The following is a 22763-nucleotide window of genomic DNA, read 5'->3' as shown; positions in this document are numbered from 1 at the left end:
TTATGATAGGGATACTATTTTCCTACTTCCTCTCTAGTTCATCTTGTGTACAACTAATTATATGTTAGCTTAAGCTACAATTCGAGAAAAACTAGACTTGGTATTACCTATTTTACGTTAGCTTAAGCTACAGTTTCAGGTTTAGATGTCAACTTTAGCTGCCCTTAATTTGCTAATTAATGGGACCTTTTCTTATCATATAAAGAACTCAAACCTGTAATAATTGGCTAATATATGCACGTTCAAATCAGACTATGTGATAATAGTCATAATACGCCAAGACTATATATCAAGATTTGATTTTAGAAACCGTCGTACAATAGATTTCATGAAATCATGAGGAAATAAAATTGACAACACACTCCCTTAAAAAAAATTGATAACACAATAGAAAGGAGGAGAGTGCAGCATGCCACCATCATCATGTCATTAAAGCTAACTATTTTAAGAAGCATGATTGCACCGATTCCAACTCCGGCATTCCGATTTTCTAACCTTGGATCATTTAGTTGTCAATATCAAGCAAATTACGAGTGAAGGTGCATTAGCATTAGCTTGGGATATGAATGTTTCAATGATTGAATTTAAGATAATGCGATTTCATCTACAATAATGATGTGAACTAGAGCCTTTAACGATCTTCGTAATCTCTAATATCTAATAGAGTAATGACGTTCATTGCAAAGTTCGTCAAAAAATATTACGAAATCACTATAGTTTTATAGCTAATCGTTATTCTCGAACTTCTAATAAGCTGATTTAACTGTTACGAACAATAAAATTTTAGTACTTCAAAGGATTATAAAATCCTACGGAATAATGTTAATTCCAAACTTCATCGCTGAATCTGCCGGACAAATTTCCAACATTATAGCGTCATACAAAAAAGAATACTCACCCCGGGTCAAAATTGAATCAAATCAACGACGTACTCCAAAATTCATTCATCCATTGATTCCATTCACTGCTCCCTTTTGGCCTCATTCATTCATTGCTTTCGTCTCGTCCCATTTCACGTCCAAAACATATCAAACCAAGCTGCATTGCGCACCATTCTTTTGCTCCAAACCATTTCAAAAACACAAATCCAAACAAAAACCTATTTAATCTAGCGTAGTCGTCAACGCTCATATAATAAAACTCCTTTTCAAGTATTCATTTCATGGAACAAAATATACCACACGTTAATGCATTCATACATCACACGACCAATTCACTATTCAGATAAACCACTTGAAACTTCTTGAATGTAGACTAAATTGAAATCAAACTAATTTCAATATTTCGATACATCATCATAGCAAAGATCTTGAAATCAACTCCGATTTACCATCATACGCAATTGGTCTATTTCTATATCTCGGTACATCAAACCAGACATCGACCAGCTTGAAATCGGACCCGGTTCGCCAAACCATTTAGCAATTTGAATCAAAGAAAGCAGGGTGGCGAACCATTAGTCAAGTAGTTCCTTATCTTCCATTCTTCAAACATGCACAAATTAACCACAAATTACATTCTCCATTATCTTACACAAATTCATATTAGACAGTCAAACATCTAATATTCAAAAACAAAAACCCATAATTAAAAATTGAAGAAAAATCAAACGGAAGTGGGTGTAGAAGAACTCGGCTCTACTCTTCTGAGTTGAATCCCAGCCGGTTTCGGTGAGTCGTCTTCGTCATGGTAGACGTAAGCAAACCCGCCGTGCCGGGTCATATCCATACCCGCCAACTCATCCTCCTCCGAAATCCTCAGCAGCTTCAGCTTGTGGAGAATGAAGAACAGAGGACCCATGGTGGCGCTGACCCACCCGATTATCACCACTATCTGCACCAAATGGGCCCCCAACAGCCTCCCTCCGCCCCCCATGAACAGCCCATACGGCCGGCCCGACCCGTATATTTCCCCCACGTATTTCTCGCTCGCGAAAAGCGCGGTGAATATGATCCCCCACGCGCCGCACCCGCCGTGGAGCTGCGCCGCCTCCAGAGGATCGTCGTACTTGAGCTTCTCCGCGAGCTTGTTGCAGGAGACGAGGACCACGGCGGCGACGAAGCCGCAGATGATCGCGGCCCAGGGCTCTACGACGGAGCAGCCGGCGGTGATGGCGGCGAAGCCCCCGAGCAGCCCGTTGCAGACGTCGGTGACGTTCCAGTGGCCGGAGAGGATGCGTTTTCCGAAGAGAGTCGTCAGCGCGGCGGTACATCCGGCGAGGGTGGTGGTGACGGCGGTTCTTCCGACGGCGGACCACTGGCCGTAGTAAGAGCCGCCGTAGGAGACTAGAATCTTGTTGAACGAGCCGGGGTTGAAGCCGTACCAGCCGAACCAGAGGAGAAAGGTTCCGAGGACGACAAGGGTGGCGCTGTGGCCGCGGAGCACGACTGAGCGGCCGGAATGGTCGAACCGGCCGATCCTCGGGCCTTCGATAAAAGCTCCCCAAAGTCCGGCGATGCCTCCGACCATGTGGACGACGCCGGAGCCGGCGAAGTCGATGACGCCGGAGCCGAACAGAAGGTTGCCGGAGTTGAAGGCGCTGGCCCAGCCGTCGGGGGACCAGAACCAGTGGGAGACGACGGGGTAGACGAAGCCGGTGAGGAAGGAGGAGTAGATTAAGTAAGCGACGAACTGAGTGCGCTCGGCGATGGAGCCGGAGGTGATGCCGGCGGCGGCGATGGCGAAGGCCCATTGGTAGAGGAAGTGGCTGTAGTCGAAGGAGGAGTTGGGGACTTCTTTGAGGCCGAAGAAGTGGCGGCCGATGAAGCCGTTGGAGGGACCGCCGAAGGCGAAGGCGAAGCCGAAGAGGTAGTAGAAGAGGCCACCGGCGGCGGCGTCGAGGACGTTGGTGAGCATGATGTTCATGGTGTTCTTGGCGCGGACGGAGCCGGCGCAGAGCATGGCGAAGCCGAGCTGCATGGAGAAGACGAGGTAGGCGGAGAAGAGGAGGTAGGTCGTGTCGATGGCGTAGGAAGTGTCGACGAACTTGCTGCAGATGAAGTCTGCGGCGGCGGTGCCGTTTGGGCCCAGGAGTTGGGCCAGGTCCGAAGCCAAGCATACAGACGCCATTGGAGACCCTGACTCTGATCGATGAGTTCCGAAGTAGGAGCTCCTTAGTTGAAATTAAGCAGCGTACTTCCTACTTCCTTATTTATAGGAGGCGAGCGAGGAGGGGGAAGGTGGGGCCCGGGAGATCTTTCTTTCTATTTTCATACTGGAGAGTTGAATATTCTTCATCGCGTATTGCATACGTATCCGTATTTCCAAAGCCCCCAGTTTCCTACAGTGTCTTGTTTCATTGTAGTTGAATTTTGATAGTTCAGACTTCAGACATCTAAGCTGGAGATTATGGTGGGAGATCCAGCTCTGAATGATTGTTTTCATTTTATGAAAACTAGATTCAATGAATCTTTACTTTGATGATTCAGTGACGTTATTTGGATTTGTTAATCATCAACTAGAAGTATTTGCAACTCTTGGATAATTAATTGATAAGCATTTTTTTGTGTTGTTGTTGGTGATTTTAAATAAGCTCAATCGTCAGGCGCTATGCTCTTAGACCAATTTTACGTATTTAATTATCGATACATACTTATGGAAAATAGTAATATATAAGCTAGATAATTGCTATATGGATTCTTGACTTGATCGATCTCATCATCTCAAATTAATATGCCTTTGTATGAAGCTAGTGTGTTTCTATATCGAACTAGCTTGTCAAAAAAAAAATACCTCGTCTGATGTATCTGATACATTGATGCATGGTGTAGACAAGCTAGCCAGCTCTTTATAGTTTCTACATTGAAGACCGTACAGCTAGAAAAATCAAAGATGCTTCAGAGATTTACCAAATGGAAATGATATACTTATTCATATATCTATATATAGATACGTATGTATAACCCATCCATATCTCTATAGTATACAATTTTCCTAATTAAATAGTTCATTATAAGCTTTGGCAGTTCCAAATATATATTATTCTAAAAAGTCAAAATTTAAATCGATCGCCGAATAAAGTTTGGTCAATAATATATGCAAGCAGCTTGAAAATTAATGTCATTATATGCTCCATTCATATAGTTTCCCACCGGGGAATAGTGTTGTTACGCACTTCACATGTTTGCATAAACTTTTTCACAACAGTATTAATTTTTATTTTCAAGAACTGGGATACAATTAATTTTGCATATCAATGCCTGCTTCACTTCGTTAGTCCATATATATCAAAGTATATAACAGATGGAAGCGAATCATTTCATTAATGTGAAAGCATAGAAAAGCTTCGTTTTCACGGATCTTCTCTTGATAATAGATCGAACTCTAGGGTTTTGATTGAAAGGGATCACAGACAATATCCCAGACCTCTGGAAAATCTGTGGCTCTGAGTTGTAGTTTTAGCTGAATCTTATCTTCTAGTTAGTTACGAGGGATCCATATGCATGAAGATTCTGCTCCAGATTTGTCACGTTCTTCGTTCTTTAATATATTAAAGTTTAAGGGGGCCAATCCACATATTGTATTTACTATGTGTCTTTTAATTTTGGCTAATATATTACCGGTAATTACCTTATAATAACTCGGTTCCTCTACCAGGCACATGCATATATGCTTTAATTTACTTCTTGTTTAGCTAATTGCGTGCTTTAAGGGGGGGGGGTGTCTTGTTTAGCTAATTGCATGTATTTTAGTTCATATTTCTCATTTCAATGAACAAATGTAGTCATGTTTTAAAAGTCCGGACCCCTTAAGTTAAATGTAGTTCCGCCCCTGCTAACAATTAGTTAAGAGTTTTCCTAACAACAACTATTGATTTGGTCTGCTCAAAATACGTACATGTGCTGATGTGCATACCAATAATTTGAAGTTTTGAACCATGCATGAACTATCAGGAATTCAAAATGTTATACAACTTTGGATTCAGTAAACAATGATAAGAATACATACGGGTTAATTAGTTTATTTAATTAGTTAATTAGGGTTTGCAAGAGATCACCACGTAGTCACGTACGTAGTGTTGCTTTATTTGTACGTAATTATCTATTTCTATATTTCTAGGCATTTTTAGGCTGGATTTCATTTTTAGTTAATGCCCTTGCTGATTGTTGTATTAACGTTTAATAATCAAGATTTAGCTGGTAATTAAGATAGTTTGATTCCGTACAGAATAGCTGGATGTGGTTTTGGACATCGATGTCTTTCGATACAAAAACGTACGTATATTTAAGTCATGTGCGTCTTAGAAGTAGTATTCATCAATCCATGTGCTCAATAGAGACATTGTTTTGTTAATGTTCTCTAAAATTACTTGTGGACCGGGTCTAGACTAGTAGATTTGCTAATTTGAAGTTTAAAAACAGGATTAGTAGGATATGATTTAAACCTATTCATAGCTATGTGATAATGATTGTTGGTACTCAGTACACTGTACTATTATGCTGGATTTGGATACGAATGACCCTCTCCTTATAATCGAAAGTACATAAAAGCTAGATTCACAAGATTCGAAACACTCTGCGTTGTTTTAAAAGAAGCGATTAATTAATTTAGAGTGCGAGAAAGAAATTTATTTCTATTAAAGATCGTCAGTCCTTCTGATTCCTTTGATTTTTAAAAAATTTACAAAATATCCCTTTTTTGTTTCTCATCACAATGACGAATCCCATAAAATATGTACAAGACTTTCCTAATTGGTGATGGAATGAATATGCAACTTGTAGTACTATACACAATACTATCTATTGTATACACAACATTTCATGGTCAAGAATCCCTTAGCGTGACAGTCGCTCATGTTCATTTATGATTTGTATAACAAAGTAAAGATTCCCAGTTGGAGAAATTAAGACAACTTATTATGTCACAGTGTCACACATTATTAATATCCAGCTTCAAGTCAACTCATTAAAACCACAACCGCTATATATCTTGCAATCTGTTTGCAGCTACTAGTAATTGGATACTAAAATTAAATATGAGAACAATGTCACCACGTACGACTTTGTTGGGGTTGAAATGGTGAATATTGTTTCAAAAATTAGCCAGTTGCTAATAATGTATTTTGATGTAGATTATTCATTAAGAAATGCGTCCTCATCGATCTTATTCTTGCAGATACTAAGACCCAAATGATTCTAAAATGGTGATTGATGCAATTAATGACTCAATATAATCTCCTTGGAGAGTACTACTTAGGATTATCAGAGACATTAGAGCTCTTTCTGCAAGATTTAGTTGTATTAGCTTCAAAATATTCTTAGAGAAGCTAATTATGTTGATGATGCTATTGCCAATCTTGGACATTCCTCCCCGACCGGCTTGTCGAGTCGAGGGAGATCGGAGGTGTATAGGGGTTGCTCACTTGCTCTTCGATATTAGATGAAGGCTTTGTTTAAAAAAGAAAAAAAATAAAGCAAGGCCCGAACGATAGAAAAACGGCTCAAGAGTTTCCCAAGAGGCCATACCGCCATACCACCCATACATGAGAAAACACGTAAACAAGGTTAAAATGTCTTTCACAGATGTATCCAATGATTCCAATCTGATTGGTGCGTGTATCCGGGCCGAGGTTTTATATTGTGCTTTCAAGCACCGGTAGAGGCAAGTGGGGGGCATCACTAATTTTTTTAAATGTAGTAATTTTTGGTGTTATCTTAACTAAAATACTAAATATTAGTTAAAATATAAACATATATGCCTTAATAGAAATTTAAAATGCATATTACATGTTAATATGCACCCACATAAATAATTTTTTTGGTTCGCCACTGCTTTCAAGTTTCAACGAGTTCTTGAGTATAGCATATGTGTTTTGCAGATGATACGTATGCTTGAACCTTCAACATAGGTTCGTAGGGCTGTAAGTAGGCTCGAGCCGCTCATGTTCGACTCGCTTTTAGCCCGTTCAGCTCGAGCTTGTAAAGTTAAATGAGCTGAGTTTGAACAATAAATATTCGGCTTGTTCGACTTGTTTAGCTCGCGAGCTAGCTCGGGCTTATTAAAAGCTCGGCTCGTTAATAAACAAAGCTTAACTTATTAACTTCTATAGTATATATAAAGTATTATTTTTATATAAGAAATAATAATAAAAATATAATATTAATTCGAAAAAACTAAAAGGCTTCTTTCTAAAATAATTAGTTAAAGACTTTAAGTTTAATAACGAGTTTGATTTGTTATTTTTAGTTTATTACAAATAAAGGGGATTTTGTGTGATACTATGACATTAGATTTTAAATTTTTCTTTTTAATATCTAAATTTTAAAATTTTAATTTCATATGATTTAAGGCCGCTCAATTCGAGTTCGGCCTCATCTAATAAAATGAGCTGGTCCGAGCTCAACTCGAGCTTGAACATGAAGCACAAAAATCAAATTTTAGCCCGGCTCAAGCTCGATCGAATGAAAACGAGCCAAATATGAGCAACCTAGTATTTGGTTCGGCTCGGCTCATTTACACTCCTATAGGTTCGATACACGTCGTATACAGTTGAATGGGCATTGTCATTGGGAGAATGCAAGTTTGGGTTGGGTGAAACTCACAAGAAGGCCCCTTAGGCCCAAAATACAACATCATTGTAGTGCTAATTATTCTTTTTTAATTTCCTACTAATTAGTCCCAATATACGTAGTTTTATTTATTTGATCAACCAACATTAAAGTATCATTGTAGATTTGTAGACTCCAAATAGTTACACACACAGTTTAATTAATTGATAAAAGGTCCTGCTTCTCAAATCTCAATATAGCTTCAACAAAGCTCTTTGATGAAGGATTGGATTAGAAGTTACACAATTGTTGTATCATGAGAATAATCTTCATTCTTTTTTTGTTCATGAAGATCTAGGTAACACAATATCCACATCAAATGGGTTCCGGTTCAGATTTAGACAATGCTTAAAGGGGTTTCAACAACAGTGGCAGTTTATTATTTTCCTTTTAGGTTGTTAGCAATCATTAATATTAAACCTGAAATTTGAGTTATGCTCCATGTACGAGTATTGAAGATGAAAATCAAGGACGTGTACGTACTTTTCAATGTATTCAACATCTCATTTAGATGTTTTCCAACTATACTATCATGTCGATTGCAATTACATTATTATTTCCGACATGATCATGTTCTACTTATAATTATTGCCACGGGAAGTGTATAGCACATATGAGATAGTGGAGGTAACTAATTGAGTACATGTATATCGTTTGGTTAGTGGAATGACCTAAACAATTAATTTAACCACCTCGTTAAAAAGTTGTTATCTGATTGCTTTGCAAATTTCTTTCATTACCAGTGGTCGATCATAATGTACAAATGCTTCTGATGACCACACACATTAGATGTACGCATTTTATGATCACTAATTGTAAATCTCTATTAAGAAGTGATTCTGCGAAATAGGTTACGAATACCATTAACTATGAACTCTCGTTCTGCATGCTCTTAAGTGTTCTACCAACTCATTCATATATGAAGACTGGAAGCAACTCAAGCAAGTAGTATATGAAAATGGAGAGATATATATTAGTCGGGCAAAAAGCATGTTTGTCCTGTTGATCAAGTCGGGCAAAATGCATCGTCTTCTTCTCCTTTGTCATCACCAACTGATTCTTCACCGTGGATCTTCAACAACTGTGGAGGAAAGAAACCTGCACCACCGCCACCAACTGCCCGCCAACACTAGATTGAATAGAAAGATCTCTCCTTTGATTGTGTGCCCAGGCTTATGTCCTAAATTTCCACAAAGAAAGAACAAAGCTTCTGGTGTAAAAACCAATATATCCGGTTGTTAATTACTACCTCAAGTCAATGAATTCCATATAAATTGCACCATTGGATTAATTAAATTGTACAATTACCACTAGATTAAATCGTAGATAATTTGGGAGGCATTGACCTTAATTTTCTTGTCTTTACGGGCTGCATAAAAATAGGCAAAGGCAAACCTGCAAAATTAGGAGGCAAAACCTTACCTTTTGCATTGCTCTCAATCTCACTCACTAACCACCACACTCTCCTTCCATTTGTCTCCATCACACAGAAGAATCCCCTCGCAAAAACCCTATAAATACGGAACACGCCGCCCAATCACACCTCACCACATGCCTCTACTCCTCCCCAGAACCACCACCGCTCTCCTCCTCTCCCCCAAATTCAAATTTCCCAAACTACCCATGTCCTCCGCCGCGCCCAGGGCTCGCCTCCGCGGCGTGGTGTTCGACATGGACGGAACCCTAACGGTCCCCGTCATCGACTTCGCGGCAATGTACAGAGCCGTGCTCGGCGAGAAGGAGTACGTCAGAATCAGGGCCGAGAATCCTTCCGGGATTGATATCCTCCACCACATTGACACCTGGAGCTCCGACAAGCAGCGGAAGGCTTACGAAACCATCGCCGATTTCGAGCGCCGGGGACTCGATCGCCTCCAAATCATGCCCGGTAATAAAATCGTTACAGTTTCTTGAGAGTTTGGATTGTATTTTCTGTTTTACACCAGTAAAAAATGGAGCTGAAGTTGTTAACTGTTGGTAATTAACATTTTAGATATAAATTGTGGTGCAGGTGCTGCAGAGCTTTGTGGTTTTCTAGAATCTAAAAATATAAGGTCATGCTCATTTGGTGATTGTTTTCGGTAATGTCAGCAGCGATGATATAACAGTATGCTTATATAATGTTTGTTTTGATGCAGGCGGGGTTTGATTACGCGCAATGTCAAGGGCGCGGTGGATTTGTTTCATGAACGGTTCAGGGTAAGTGTGTTGCACATCTAATTAAAGTTCTGTGGAGTTACAGACCTTATTGCTGTATTGTATAATATTTTCTGACTGAATAATACATTACATTTGAGTCATTAGACTGTGATACAATTATTATGTAGTAAATTCGGTGGAACAAAGTCCATTACTGTTGGTAATATCTGTTGAAAAGGATTATGTGTGTGCGCTATTAGTATGCTATGGCATAAGGAGCTTTATTAATCTGGAACTCTTATTTCCCTAGTAACATTCACCTTTGTTTTAAGCAGCAGGAGGTATGATATAGCAAAAGAAATGTCCTTGGCTTAAAGTGAGATAAAACTCCTAATTACTGAAATAACAGACTTATACATTAATACATATATCAACTATTAAGAAAAAATTTGTGAGAACGGGAGATGTTATGCATTGTATCACAAACTTACATTTCTATGCGTCTTTGTTCCTCTTTTTTTTTTCGTTGATAAAATGGAGAATTGTTCCTAGTTTTATGCTTTCTTTTTTATTAATCTTCTTCCCCATTTCAACTTTTAGTTTTTGTATCCTAGATATTCGGACTGTTTGATGAATCCTATATAAAGCCTTCAGCAGAACCCAATAACTGTGACATTTGTGTGTAATGTTGCTGGAGGCTGACTTAAGCACATTACTGGACTTTAATATTTTTCATTCTGTGAATCATCACTGCAGTTGTCATTTGCCCCAGCACTGAGCAGGGAATTTCGACCTTACAAACTGGATCCAGCTCCATTATTGCATATATGTTCAGCCTGGGAAGTTGACCCTAGTGAAGTAATGATGGTCGGAAATTCCCTTAAAGATGATGTGAGTAACTGTGTTTTTGTTTATGTTGAAAGTAAATTGTTTTATTTTTTTAATTCTCCTCCTGTCCTGCCACTTGTATGCACCATCACACTCTTTAAGCAATGAGAGCAACTGAGCCATAAGTGGCCATAGGTAGGTTTATATTGAAGAGGAGAGATATATGATCACATAAGATGAGGAACCTAACTTCTGCATTATGATCATGAAGTGTGCTAGATTCTGAGCCTTAATGTGTGCATTACGAAAATTGAGTGTGCTAGGATTCTGAGCCCTTAGTTGAGGATTATAATCTAGTTTGCTAGATTTCTGAGCTGTTGTCTAATCACATTTCCATGATATTACAAAGAAACTAGAGATGCTTATAAAGAATTGCGTCGTCTTTGCAGGTGGCTTGTGGGAAGCGAGCAGGAGCATTTACATGCTTGCTTGATGAAGTGGGGAGGTATGACTCTCCTGAATATGCCAATGTAGATCACAAACCAAATTTTAAGGTGTCTTCCCTAACAGAAGTCCACTCAATATTTGAACAACATTTTGACTTGGCACCTTGATCTCAAATCTTCTGCGGACCACTTTCAGTGTACAAAAAACCGATAGTGTACTTGGTGTTAGACATGTTGTTGTTTGCTCTCAAAATGCAAAGAGGATTATAGGAGGAGAAAGATAACTCGGATGGAACTCATAGAAGCCGGCTTTTAGGAGGAAGAGGAAGGCTAAATAATGCATTTGTAATACAAGTCTCGCAATGTATCAATCTAGGTACGATGCTGCATTACTCTAGTTCTCTAGTTAGTCAATTACCACGGACTTGGCTCAAGTAAGATAATACAAGGAAGATTACCGATCAAATCCCAGCTTTGAGCTGTTGGATTGGCTTTGTTGCATGAGATTGTTGCATGAGATTGTTGCTATGTCTTGAATTATAACTTATAATTCAGTTCAACTACTTCGCAACAAGACGGTATGATACGAAAACATAAAATTACTCATATGCTTTGTTCATCCAAAAGTAAACAGATTGAAAAGATACTCATGCTTACACAATGCATAAGAAGAATGATGATAATAATGCATAAAATAATTTATATGCTTGCCGAAGAGATTGATGCTATTCACCCTTCCCACATCTACTGGAAGCCAACTTTGTTGCTGGATGCAATGGCCATTATGGATCTTCCTTTCCCTTAAGTTTCCTTTTTAATGATTAGAGATTCTCTTCAGGTTGGGGGGTTGCAGATGATTCTTGTTCTAAATTTAGAAAATAAGGGAAAAGAAGAAAGAAAAAGGAGGTGGGAAATGAATATGAAAAAACAAAGCGCCCACCGAGGGGCTCGAACCCTCGACCACAAGGTTAAGAGCCTTGCGCTCTACCAACTGAGCTAGACGGGCCTTGTTGACAGCTTGTACCCAATCATTATTAAATCTATTACATCATTCTAACTAACCGCTTTCTGCCACGTCACAAATGGCTAACTAACTAAAACCCCAGGGTTTTAACCGCCTTCTTCTTCTTCTTCTTCTTCTTATTATATAAGCCAAAGCAATCCTCTCCGTCTCTGCAACAAACTCAAGGACTCCAGAGAAGAAGAAAAAATGATGACCTCGACCACCTGTGGCTCTGAACCCATCTCCTCCATGAAAAGATCCCCACCTTCTCCCGACCCTTCTTCTCTCCTCGCCTTCGGCTACTCCAAGATCTCTCTCCCTCTCCACCCCCACCACCACCGCCCCGTCCTCCGCCGCTGCATTTCCGACCCCTACTCCCCTCCTCCTCCTCCGCAGACCGACCCGTTTCACTCTCCCGATCTCAACAAGGCTTCTTCCCCCTCCCCGTCCCAAACCCACTTCAACTCCTCCCTCCCGCCACTCCCGCCGCCGACCCACCGCCGCTCCGTCTCCGAACTCAACCCCTCTCCGGCCAAGAGCTTCTCCCGCTCCCCCAGCTTTAATGAGATGTCCTTCGAGACTGACCCTGATACTCCCAATTCCAAGGTTTGATTCTTTATGCACTTCATGTCATCATGTGTTTGTGTTAACGCCTCTTTTCACATTCTTGGGTTTATCGTCATTCTGGGTTTTCTGGGTTCAAGAAATTTAAAGCTTTCTTTCTGGGTTTATGAAATTGAAAGCTTCTTTATTTATCTTTCTGGGGTTTCTAGGTTTAAGGAATTGAAAGCTTCTTTATGGGTTTTCTGGGTTTATGAAACCTAAAGCTTCGTTCTTTATGGTTTTGGGTTTATGAAATGGTGTGATTTGTTGGGATTTGCAGAGGCTGAAGAGGATGAAGGGTCGACTGAAGGAGATGACTGAGTGGTGCAGGCAGCTCATGCGTGAAGAAGATATGGAACAAGATGAAGAACTCGAAATCGGAGCCACTCAAGATATGCCTGACATTGATGCTATCCAAGATGTTCCCAATGATACTTCTACTGAGGTATTGATCTTTTGTATGGTTTTTTTTTTTTTGGTAATGATCTTTTGTTTGGTTAGTTTTCAAGAATCTTGGGTATTGTTCTTAAAGGTTTTGTAGAACCAGTAGTAGGCAAACCATGAAATTTTATATTTGCTATCTGTCTTCCTTTTTCTTTTTCACGCATTTTCTGAATAACCAGTCAAAGAAAGCAGTAAATTTGGTCATTTTGTGTTTGGTTTGTGTTCTACCAAGATATAGAATTTAGAACAGAAATCAATATTCATGCATCTGGTACTTGGTGTTTTGTGACTCTGATAGGCAAACCAAGGTATTCGGTATTTGCATTGTCTGAATAACCAATCAAAGAAAGCAGGAGTTTGGTTTTTGGTATTTTCAGATTACATAAGATGCAAGTTATAAAGAGATTAGCCATGAACTAAACGTTGTCGTTATTGTTGCTGTTGCAGGATAGCAGTGAGAAAGAATTTTCAGAATCTGTGAGTGTGGAGAAGAAGGATGACTCTCTGGTCATACACTTCAGGTGCCACTGTGACAAAGCTTATCAGTTCCTTCTCAATGGAAGTGACTGCTACTACAAGCTCTTGTAGATCACCATTCACACACTTGGGGTCCTTTCCGTAACATACGAATTCAGTCACACCATTATCTGTTTTAGACCATACCCTTTTAGATACAGCACTTAAAGTTTCTAGGAAAAGATTCTTTCGAGATGAAATCTACATCTTTTACGGGGCTTATATACCTTCGAACTTCTTTAGTGATACCTGTAGATAATACCAATTCACAAAATAGTGCTCATTCTTTTGTTTTGCCCAAGAGTTTTTCTTTTGTAAAACCCATTTCAGATGAAGCATTCACGGTTTCAAGTCAGTTGTACAAATAGGTGGTGTAGATGGATTGCCATCTGGTTGGTTGTGAATTTGAGAAGCTGATGTAACGTACTCTGTTGAAACAGAAGCCCAGAGTTTTCTGGTGAAAAAATGTATGACACAGATTCTGATATGAAAAGTGCAATTCTTAGTTTAAAGTTCATCGTAACTAGATAGATGGCCCGCGCATTGCTGCGGGGTCTGTATACTTTGATCATGCTAAAAATTTACTTTTTTGCATCCATGGTTCTAAACTTATTCCGGTCTCTAAAATGATTATTAATCATTCAGAATTCCAAACAAAACATGTATATAAGAGCCAAGTTTGGCTATTTACACTATCCGAGAGATTGTTGCCCAACCGACACTGATTATTTGATTCATTCCAGGTTAACAAAAACATTTACATTTTCAATTTAATTCAATCGTAATATAACAGAACTGTCCATTCGACTTCTTTGTTGTGTGCCTGTAATAGCAACATTTGATAAAATATCAAGTCACAACTGAACAAAAGTTTCACAGAGAAAACAGAAAAAGAAGAATGAAAATTGTTCCAGAATATAAAGGCATATTTCTCATTTATCTATGTTTTTTTTAGGTGAAAACAAATAAAAAAACGTTATCTACATATGATTGCTATTGTCGGTGGTGTAAAAATTATTAAGGATGAATCGAGTAGGTGATAAATTTTTTAGTTGGCATGAGGCTGAGAATCCAGTTGTTACATGAATATTTATATATGATTGCTTTAAAAAAAACATACCGCGGCTGCTAGCCTCATAGGATTAACTTCGACTATGATTTAGTTAAATATGTGATATCTACTCTAGCATTTTCACCAGAGCTAGGAGTTTAAACTCCTCCATAATAGCTAAGGTTCATATTTTTTTCACAAAGAATAACACTATGAGTTCGACTATTCATGTTTTAATGAAGATTTGCAAGGCTTTGGGACAAACCTATAATCTACATGGATTACATCATAGTATTGTCATTACGTTGCCAATCAAGAGTACGAATTGTAAACGAAACATTGAAACAACAACCCAACAACCATTTTAGTAGAAAAATAAATAAATAAAAAAGGGCAAAACGAAAGTTGCACCACAGGGTTCAAAGTATAACCAAACAAAAAGATATCCAACCTCTGCTTGATTAGAAGCTCAATTAATTATATCTATACCCACATAGGCACATACACATAGAGATACTGAAACTATAAAATCCGCATCACCTGAATGAAACATAATTCTTGTGCTTGTAGGGAATTTGCAAATGAGTGAATGAAATGCCCAAGTCTGAAATCAGAAAATCGTCTCCGTGATTATGAGTCAATAAGAGAAAAATAAGATAAAAATGAATTATCGTTCAACATATGCAAGACAAAATGACTGAAGTTGCAATCACATCATACACAATACAATAAACGACCATTTGAACATCGAATTCGTTGATGCCTAACTCATGGAATGATATGCACCTTAGAGTAGATATTTTAAATCTTGTCGAAACAAACAATACTACACCAGCAACAATTCATATGACCAACATATACAACCTCTAATGAAAAAAAAAAGTTGTCGTCAAAGTTTTGTCAAATAGGCATTGCTAGATCTTGGTACCATAGCTGTACTATGGTATACTAAAGCTATAACCCTGTTATACAATACACACCAAACATCTAAAAATAGAAAAAGCACATTATGAACTTAATAAACATATATGATGCTGCCCTGCTATGTTGAAAAAGAGAGTAAGTAAGCAGTACCCAAAAAATACAATGAGGTTGGTTCCACTTTAATTTCCCAAACGAAAAGTCCCACTTCTGTTCCACCCAAAAAAAAGTGTGTTAAACTTGTATGTGTAAAAACACAAATATTAGTGTGGTGAGGATAAAAAATAGCAAAATGAATGAACTTGAAGGCAGATAGAAAATAGCAGAGAATCCAAGACAAATTTATGAGATTTTTGTATACCTTTTGGACACGGTTTCAGGCATTGTATGATATATGCATTTTAAGTTTCATCAAACATGCATACATCCTTTGTAAAGCAAAGAATGCTATGAATGGTAAGTTGAAAATTGAAAGGCAGTGACTATTGATATCATAAACCAAAAATTGAAATCACATCTAAAACAGTTTTCACCAAAACAAAAATGAACCAAAAACAGAATTAAAAAACCATATCCCGTAACCAAAAAACCAAACCACTAAATGTAAAAACCACTAACAATTCAGCATCAAATCACTTCTACTTTGACTTAACAGTTGATAAGCATAACCTATTCAAAATCCAGAAGAATGAACTACCTTCAAAACCCCTACATAACAAAGTACACAATCAAGATAAAAATCCATGCATACCTTGTTCCAGAACAAAAAAAAAACATTCCTTGGTAAAAACCTAGAATGATAAACACATATAACAAAAGCAAAAGCAACACATGAGAACAAACCCAACACATAACTCCCTTTCCTACTAACATTTTCTCTCGCCCAAGAACACAGAAAGAGCACAACAAAAAATCAGAGACGTGGCTGTTCTTGGACGACGGTCAAAAGACATGGAGAAAACCGAAGACAACAATTAGAAATCATACGCATGAAAACACAACCCCGAACCTACACCGCAACCCAACAATTCACCTTTTGCGATCATTGTAAGTGATTTTATTGTACTTTACCAATGAAAAACATCGCCATTTGTTTTCTGAACTACCAAAAGCAAAGCACAAATACAATTCAATTACAATAAAACATAACATAACAAAATAAAGTACAATCATCTACCAAAATGAAAGCACAAAAAATAGAACCAATTACCTATTTTCAACTTGCTGGCTTAGGAAAAGAGGCATTATTAATAGAACATAGAAAAAGGAAGATCAGGCACTGTCATAGGTGATCAATTTGCAGGAGAAATCCTTCTGCAACCTGCACATTATTACAAACTCACAATCACTTTCGATTGTTAAAAGCAATTGAAGCTAAATAGATAACTAAAAGATATCAAACAAATACGGTTAAATTACAACTGCCTTCTAATTGTTCTCCCAATGGTTTGCCACATAATTGTTAACACAATGCAACTCGTACGTACATTCATATGATGCAAGTGATATCCTTCCATCACCACTACATTCATATTGAATTCTAGATTCCAATTTGTCGTGAAGATCTACCAATTACTAATGCAGAATCCCAGAGAGATTTGTGGAAAAAAAATCCCCTGAAATCTATTTTCTAAATATAGAATCCATAACTCTTTGAATGCATAAGAAGTGGAATTAACATTCCTGAAGGCTGACATAACAAAAGCAACACTTAAACTGAGTACATATCCTTGATTGAGAACTGAAAAGAAACAAAACAACAATAAAGTTCATAAATAAATAATTAGAAGCTTACAATAATAATCCAGAAAGTATAGAGATCTCAGCTATAAATTAGAACTCAACTGAAAAAAAATGTATAGTTAGCAAATTCAGTATCAATAAGCTTACAATGATTTCATCTCCCCTCAAATTTAGTATAAGTTCAATGTGTCTATTATATGATCTCAAATTTAGTATAAGTTCAATGTGTCTATTATATGATCTTGATCACTAAGAGCCTAATAAACAACCCTATTATGAAGGCATTATCTGCAAAATATGACACTATCTTTATGATCTTGATGACCATTTGTGTCTTTACAATATCAGAGTACTGAAAGGAATTCAAATAAATTCACAGAACTGAGGAGCTGGTACTAACCTTGATCAAAAGCAGAGGAAGAAGAAAGTGAAGTGGAATTAATAAGGTTCGACCCTGGTACATTGCATCAAAGCAACAATGGAAACAGTAAAATTAGATACATGTGCTACATACACAAATTTTTTTATTACATACGAATGAATTGCAGATAAGAATGACTGGACTAACACCTAATACACAATACAAAGATAAACAAAGTGAAATCATACTTGAGGCAGACTAACATCATGTTCTCTTGCCCTATGAGATCACTAACGAAATCATTAGAATTGCTCCCCAGAATCTTTAATTGCAGACCAAACTCTCCCCTCTATCACTTATGTTTCTCTCTCTCCGCTTTAAAATTCAGCTATTTTTCACAATAGTCTCGCCGGCTTGATGAACCCCCTGATAATTAAACAGAATTGGCAATCAGTATCATAGCTCCATATCACTCCCAATCATAAACTCTAACAATATTTGTTAACTATTTCATACAGAGCCAGAAAAAACCAATTAAGGACGGGAAACCAAATCCAAAGCAAAGTCAGATTCAGAAAAAATCAACGAACAATCTTTCACAGAAACCCACCCAGCTGAAATTCGCGATTTGAACCAAACCTAGAGATACAAAACTAAACCTAATTACCTTTATGTATTGGCAAAGAAGAAGGAAGGCGAAACAACCGAAAACCGGCAGTTCTTTGCCGAACGGTCTCTCTCCTCTTCTCGTTTCTTGCAGACTAAACTCCATCATCTCTTGCAGACCCGATGCCTGGAGCTAATCGTAATGGAAACTAATTTTAGTTGAAAAAGATGCCTTCGTCTCAGATGCCAGGCCGATTGGCCAAAATTTTGTTATCACTCTCCTCTCTGTGTACTGATTCAAAAGAAAAAGAAAGGAAGCAAAGACACAGCCACAGAACTCAACAGCTAGCAATCAACAAACAAATACCCAACACCTGGCAACCCGACCCATTGCAACCCGACCCATTTCCTTAAGAACAGTACCACCTATAGCGCGTCTAATATATAGTAAATGTTGTTGCCAATTGTAAATTTGTCTTTATCTATTGAGAAATACAGAGTACCTACCTATTACTAGCTACATGAAACTTATTTCCCTATTAGCTCAATGCATGCAGCGAATTTTTTGATACCTACCTAGAACAAACCGTATCCTATAACAAATTAACTTCCTTGTTTTTGGATTTCTAGTATATTTGTTAAACATGGATTATGTTTACTTAGGTTGATCTGAATTAGAAGTAGAGTCTCTCCATTAGTTACGTTTGAATGAGGTTATGCGGGTATTGCACGCACATCAGTCTGTATTTGTATTATTTCAAACTGATGTACTCTGTTGAAAACTTGCCCAGACTTCTCTGGTGAAAGAATGTAAGATACTAAATGTGGGAAACAAATTTTTCGCCCTACCCTACCTTGCCCACCACATACCTACCTCACAAATAAAATACAAGTGTCTTTTATAATAATCATAGATATAAATTTGTTGAGAAAAAAATTACTTGACATTTTATTTTGTGAAGTATGCATGAAGTAAGCACGGTAGGGGTGAGCGACAAATTTGTTTCCCTGAATATGGGTCTGGCTGCTGTTGTTTCTTATATCACAAGTGTAATTCTTACTTTAAAGTATAAAGTTCATCCTATGAACAACTATTCCTAACATTATCGACCAACTCAAATATGCATTATTCTAGAGGAGGTTCTATTCATACATCTAAAAGCAGTATTTAAACCTCCTTACTAAACTCAAATATGCATTATCCTAGGGGAGCTTTTATTCATACATCTAAAAACAATATTTAAACCTCCTTACTTAGTGGACCTCAATTTTACTTTTACATATACCTAAAATGCTATTTAGACTTCCATAATTTTCCTAAAATGCCCATTAATAAATTTGATATATCAAATCTGACTACAATCAATTAATTTATTTCATACTCTATTTCAAATTCATTCATTATATACAACTCGAAAAATGTATAATAATCATACAAATTATCTTAATTATCGAATTAAATTCACTCTTCCACTCGTTTTCTAAATTCATAATAAAATTGATAAACTATTTTTTTCATTCATTGATATATATATATATATATTATACGTGCAACTCACCAATAATTAACATCAATGTATATGAAATATTCTAACATCTAATGAACGAGTTTTGTTCTTTAGCTCAAATAAAATGTTATGAGAAATTTTAGATAGTTATATAGTTTATACATTAAATCGTTTACATTCAATTTAATGTTAAATCATCTACATTTAATTTTTTACTTATGATGTTTATCAGAAAAGAAGGTAATCAATTAAATCATTTTATGCAATTTGATATCCCATTTTGAGATTTTCTAGCAATAAATATAAATGATAATTATCTACATTTTTAATATAGAATAGATAAGTTAATAATTGTTTTCTGATAATTTTATATACATTAACTCAATCAAAACTATCTAAGAAAAAAAGGAAGGTCCAAAGTGTCATTTTTTGAGATATGAATAGAAGCTTCTTTATCTTAGCTGCATGCATTCTTGTAGACCTCATTAGAAAAAAAAACAAAACAAAAGTACATCTCAATCCTCTCATATGACTTATTTCATAAGTACAATGTAATACATAAAAAAAACAGGAGCATACCATGTAAAACTATAAAAAAACAAATAATGATTTTAATAAATCACATTACAACAACAAAATTAACAATAAATAATATCTGGATCACTAAGCAACTAAAACACGATAATGTTGAATCGCTATGATGATGATAATGATGATAGTTGAGACGGATCCATGGAAGTAAAATAGTAATTCAAGAAGTAACATAATTCTTGAAAAAAAACATAATATTTGGTCTTTAGGAGCATTCCGATGAATTCATGATGAGAGATTAGAGACCACCATGACTTTGATACTGTCTTGATGCGAATCAATTCCCTCGGTGGTAACCTTGAAAGAATCTCACACGATTTTGGGTGGGAGGTTTCCGATCAACTGCCCGCATTATTCCATCTTAAACTGGCCGGCGTTTTGGGTAAAAAGTTCTTTGAAAAAAAGATAACCATATATTTGCAATATGAAGCTTCCAACTTCCTAGTAAAATAAGGATTCGATTTAAGATTCGGGCTTCAGTGGTGCAGCCCAAGTAAATAAATTTGACGCTTTACATTGGTAATTTGGTGGATTTTCATATAACAATTTGGATTTTTATGGCTGATACAAATATACAAACTTGTGAGTTGTGACACTTATCCGGAGCTCAATCAATATGCAACCAGCGTGCGACAGGTGGCGTACCAGCATTACTAGACAAACATCAGCAGCCGACGTGCTTGTACCACGTATGATCTTGCAGCCAACTGAAAACCAGCTCATGTTTATCCGAATTTTTTTAAAACAATTAAATGAGTTTTCGTTAAAAAAAAAACATAATTTTGCAAGCTCTGTCGTGACGATATCTACACTACTGTATTCTACTATGTCATATAATTTCGGAATGTCATGGTTTTATATGCAATTGCAGGTTCTTTAACTAGACATACACACATATTTGCAGTATTATTAGGGTGCAATTGCATTTGAAAATTGTTTTTTTTTTCATGAGGAATTTAAATTACAACACTTAACCCCCTAATAGTCTAATACAACCTACACCAGTTTTGTCAAATCTTCTAAAGCTATTAAAAGAACTAGGAAAGTCTGACATCCAACTATCAACGTTTTGATGATGCACTATAGCTGCAAATAGAGGTGGCAAACAGATCGGGCACGGCCGGCCCATTTATTTTTCTTATCGAGCTCGGGTCGAGTCATTTGCTTAAACTTTAAGCCCAGCACGACATTAAAAAAATATGTAATTAAAATTTTTGTTTTGTATAACTATTTAGAATAGTAACATAAATAAAAAATACCACAATACATTTGATAATCTTATTTTTAAAACGTTATATGTGCAAAACTATGACTTTTTTTTGTTACAAAAAAACTATCACTTTTTATATCATTACTTTGATGATATTTGTGATATAATATGATTAAAATAATGAAATAATCAAAAGATTTATATTTAAAATGTCTAATATTCAATTCTCATTATTATAATTATTTATATATTTATATAAATAATATAAAATTATGTGTTTAACTGGCCGGTCCATGATTTTTTTGTGTCCGGGCCGTGCCCAAAACGAACTTGGACTGGGACAGGCCAATGAACTAAAATATTTAGGCCTAGCCCGACCACTTACAATAACGAACTCAAACCGTACTTGACCGATTTTTAACGGACATGATCCATGTCGAAATCAGATTTTCGGCCCATTTGCCACCTTTAATTGCGAACAACATTAGCTGCAAAGTTTGGTACTGACCAAATATGAACTAAGGAGACATCATGGAAAAGAGAAGCGGGGATCTTGATTTCCGAGACCAGAATTTTGATTTTCTAAGGCACAGTGCATTTTTTATTGATGTAGTGAATTAGTATCTTGGAATCACCTTCCACATTGCCCTTGAAAATTGTTTTTTTTTAAAGGATACCCTTGAAAATTGTTGCTTAGCCTCGAATACATACTTTTACAACCCTACTCCACCCTCAATCCATACAAACTGCACCCAGTTTTCTTCATTTGGGTTCTGCTATTAACAATGTGTAAGAACAAAACGCCGTCGTTCAAGCTTCAAAATTTATGTTCATAAAATAAAGGCCGAAGTGTTCTGTAGTATAGAAAGCTCTACTTATAACTCCACGCGCTTCACTCACACTATCGGTCCCGGTCTGAACGTGAACGACACGCGCTCTTCTAGAATGTCGTTCTGTGAAAATTAACCGAGAATTATGGACCGCGAATCTAAAACAAGTCCGAGATTTCCCAATCAGTCCGTCGTCACTCAACTCAGATCTCCTGATTGGGTCAGAAAACGGACCCCTTTCCAAATCGGACACGTGGACCCGACCCGAGCGGGTGGTCCCCTAATTTCCTCGGACCACACTCTCACGTGCGGCGCGTGGTTTCCCCCGGCAATGACAGCAGAGACAAAACACCCTAGGACGAACCCAACCTCAACCTCAACGTAAACATCAACCTCTCTCTCTCTATGCTCTTCTT

At 37.2% G+C, this 22763-nt stretch overlaps 3 protein-coding genes, 1 long non-coding RNA gene and 1 other non-coding gene across 5 annotated transcripts; 2 read left to right on the top strand and 3 right to left on the bottom strand.

Moving 5' to 3' along the window:
• Positions 1–1227: 1227 nt before the first annotated feature.
• On the bottom strand, positions 1228–3108 carry LOC126790204 (ammonium transporter 1 member 1). The gene has a single exon (XM_050516361.1). It carries the CDS (start codon positions 3067–3069, stop codon positions 1606–1608), a length of 1464 nt encoding a protein of 487 aa, XP_050372318.1. The 5' UTR covers positions 3070–3108; the 3' UTR covers positions 1228–1605.
• A 5917-nt stretch (positions 3109–9025) lies between these two features.
• On the top strand, positions 9026–11466 carry LOC126791284 (haloacid dehalogenase-like hydrolase domain-containing protein At2g33255). Its single transcript, XM_050517716.1, has 5 exons — positions 9026–9435; positions 9559–9601; positions 9686–9746; positions 10443–10577; positions 10964–11466. The coding sequence occupies exons 1-5, from the start codon at positions 9099–9101 to the stop codon at positions 11126–11128; spliced, it is 741 nt and encodes a 246-aa protein (XP_050373673.1). The 5' UTR covers positions 9026–9098; the 3' UTR covers positions 11129–11466.
• A 427-nt stretch (positions 11467–11893) lies between these two features.
• Positions 11894–11966, bottom strand: TRNAK-CUU (transfer RNA lysine (anticodon CUU)). Its single transcript has one exon. It is a non-coding gene; the product is annotated as a tRNA-Lys (tRNA).
• A 234-nt stretch (positions 11967–12200) lies between these two features.
• On the top strand, positions 12201–13872 carry LOC126791893 (uncharacterized). The gene is made up of 3 exons (XM_050518388.1): positions 12201–12569; positions 12847–13011; positions 13458–13872. The coding sequence occupies exons 1-3, from the start codon at positions 12213–12215 to the stop codon at positions 13596–13598; spliced, it is 663 nt and encodes a 220-aa protein (XP_050374345.1). The 5' UTR covers positions 12201–12212; the 3' UTR covers positions 13599–13872.
• Positions 13873–14211: 339 nt separating this feature from the next.
• LOC126792529 (uncharacterized) lies at positions 14212–18479 on the bottom strand. The gene is made up of 7 exons (XR_007671925.1): positions 18270–18479; positions 17851–18028; positions 17642–17695; positions 16709–16819; positions 15652–15708; positions 15118–15181; positions 14212–14349 (listed from the first exon to the last, which is right to left on the bottom strand). It is a non-coding gene; the product is annotated as an uncharacterized LOC126792529 (long non-coding RNA).
• Positions 18480–22763: the final 4284 nt, after the last annotated feature.

Source organism: Argentina anserina, chromosome 4 (assembly GCF_933775445.1).
Source record: "Argentina anserina chromosome 4, drPotAnse1.1, whole genome shotgun sequence".
Taxonomy (NCBI): Eukaryota; Viridiplantae; Streptophyta; class Magnoliopsida; order Rosales; family Rosaceae; genus Argentina; species Argentina anserina.
This window is presented reverse-complemented; position numbering and strand designations above follow the sequence as displayed.

Excerpts from the sequence above, each read along its gene's own strand:
- LOC126790204 (XM_050516361.1), bottom strand. The coding sequence starts at position 3,069 with ATGGCGTCTGTATGCTTGGCTTCGGACCTGGCCCAACTCCTGGGCCCA.
- LOC126791284 (XM_050517716.1), top strand. The coding sequence starts at position 9,099 with ATGCCTCTACTCCTCCCCAGAACCACCACCGCTCTCCTCCTCTCCCCC. Across the intron at positions 9,436-9,558 it reads TCGCCTCCAAATCATGCCCG|GTGCTGCAGAGCTTTGTGGT; the intron begins GTAATAAAATCG and ends ATTGTGGTGCAG. Across the intron at positions 9,602-9,685 it reads CTAGAATCTAAAAATATAAG|GCGGGGTTTGATTACGCGCA; the intron begins GTCATGCTCATT and ends GTTTTGATGCAG.
- LOC126791893 (XM_050518388.1), top strand. The coding sequence starts at position 12,213 with ATGAAAAGATCCCCACCTTCTCCCGACCCTTCTTCTCTCCTCGCCTTC. Across the intron at positions 12,570-12,846 it reads CTGATACTCCCAATTCCAAG|AGGCTGAAGAGGATGAAGGG; the intron begins GTTTGATTCTTT and ends TGGGATTTGCAG. Across the intron at positions 13,012-13,457 it reads CCAATGATACTTCTACTGAG|GATAGCAGTGAGAAAGAATT; the intron begins GTATTGATCTTT and ends TTGCTGTTGCAG.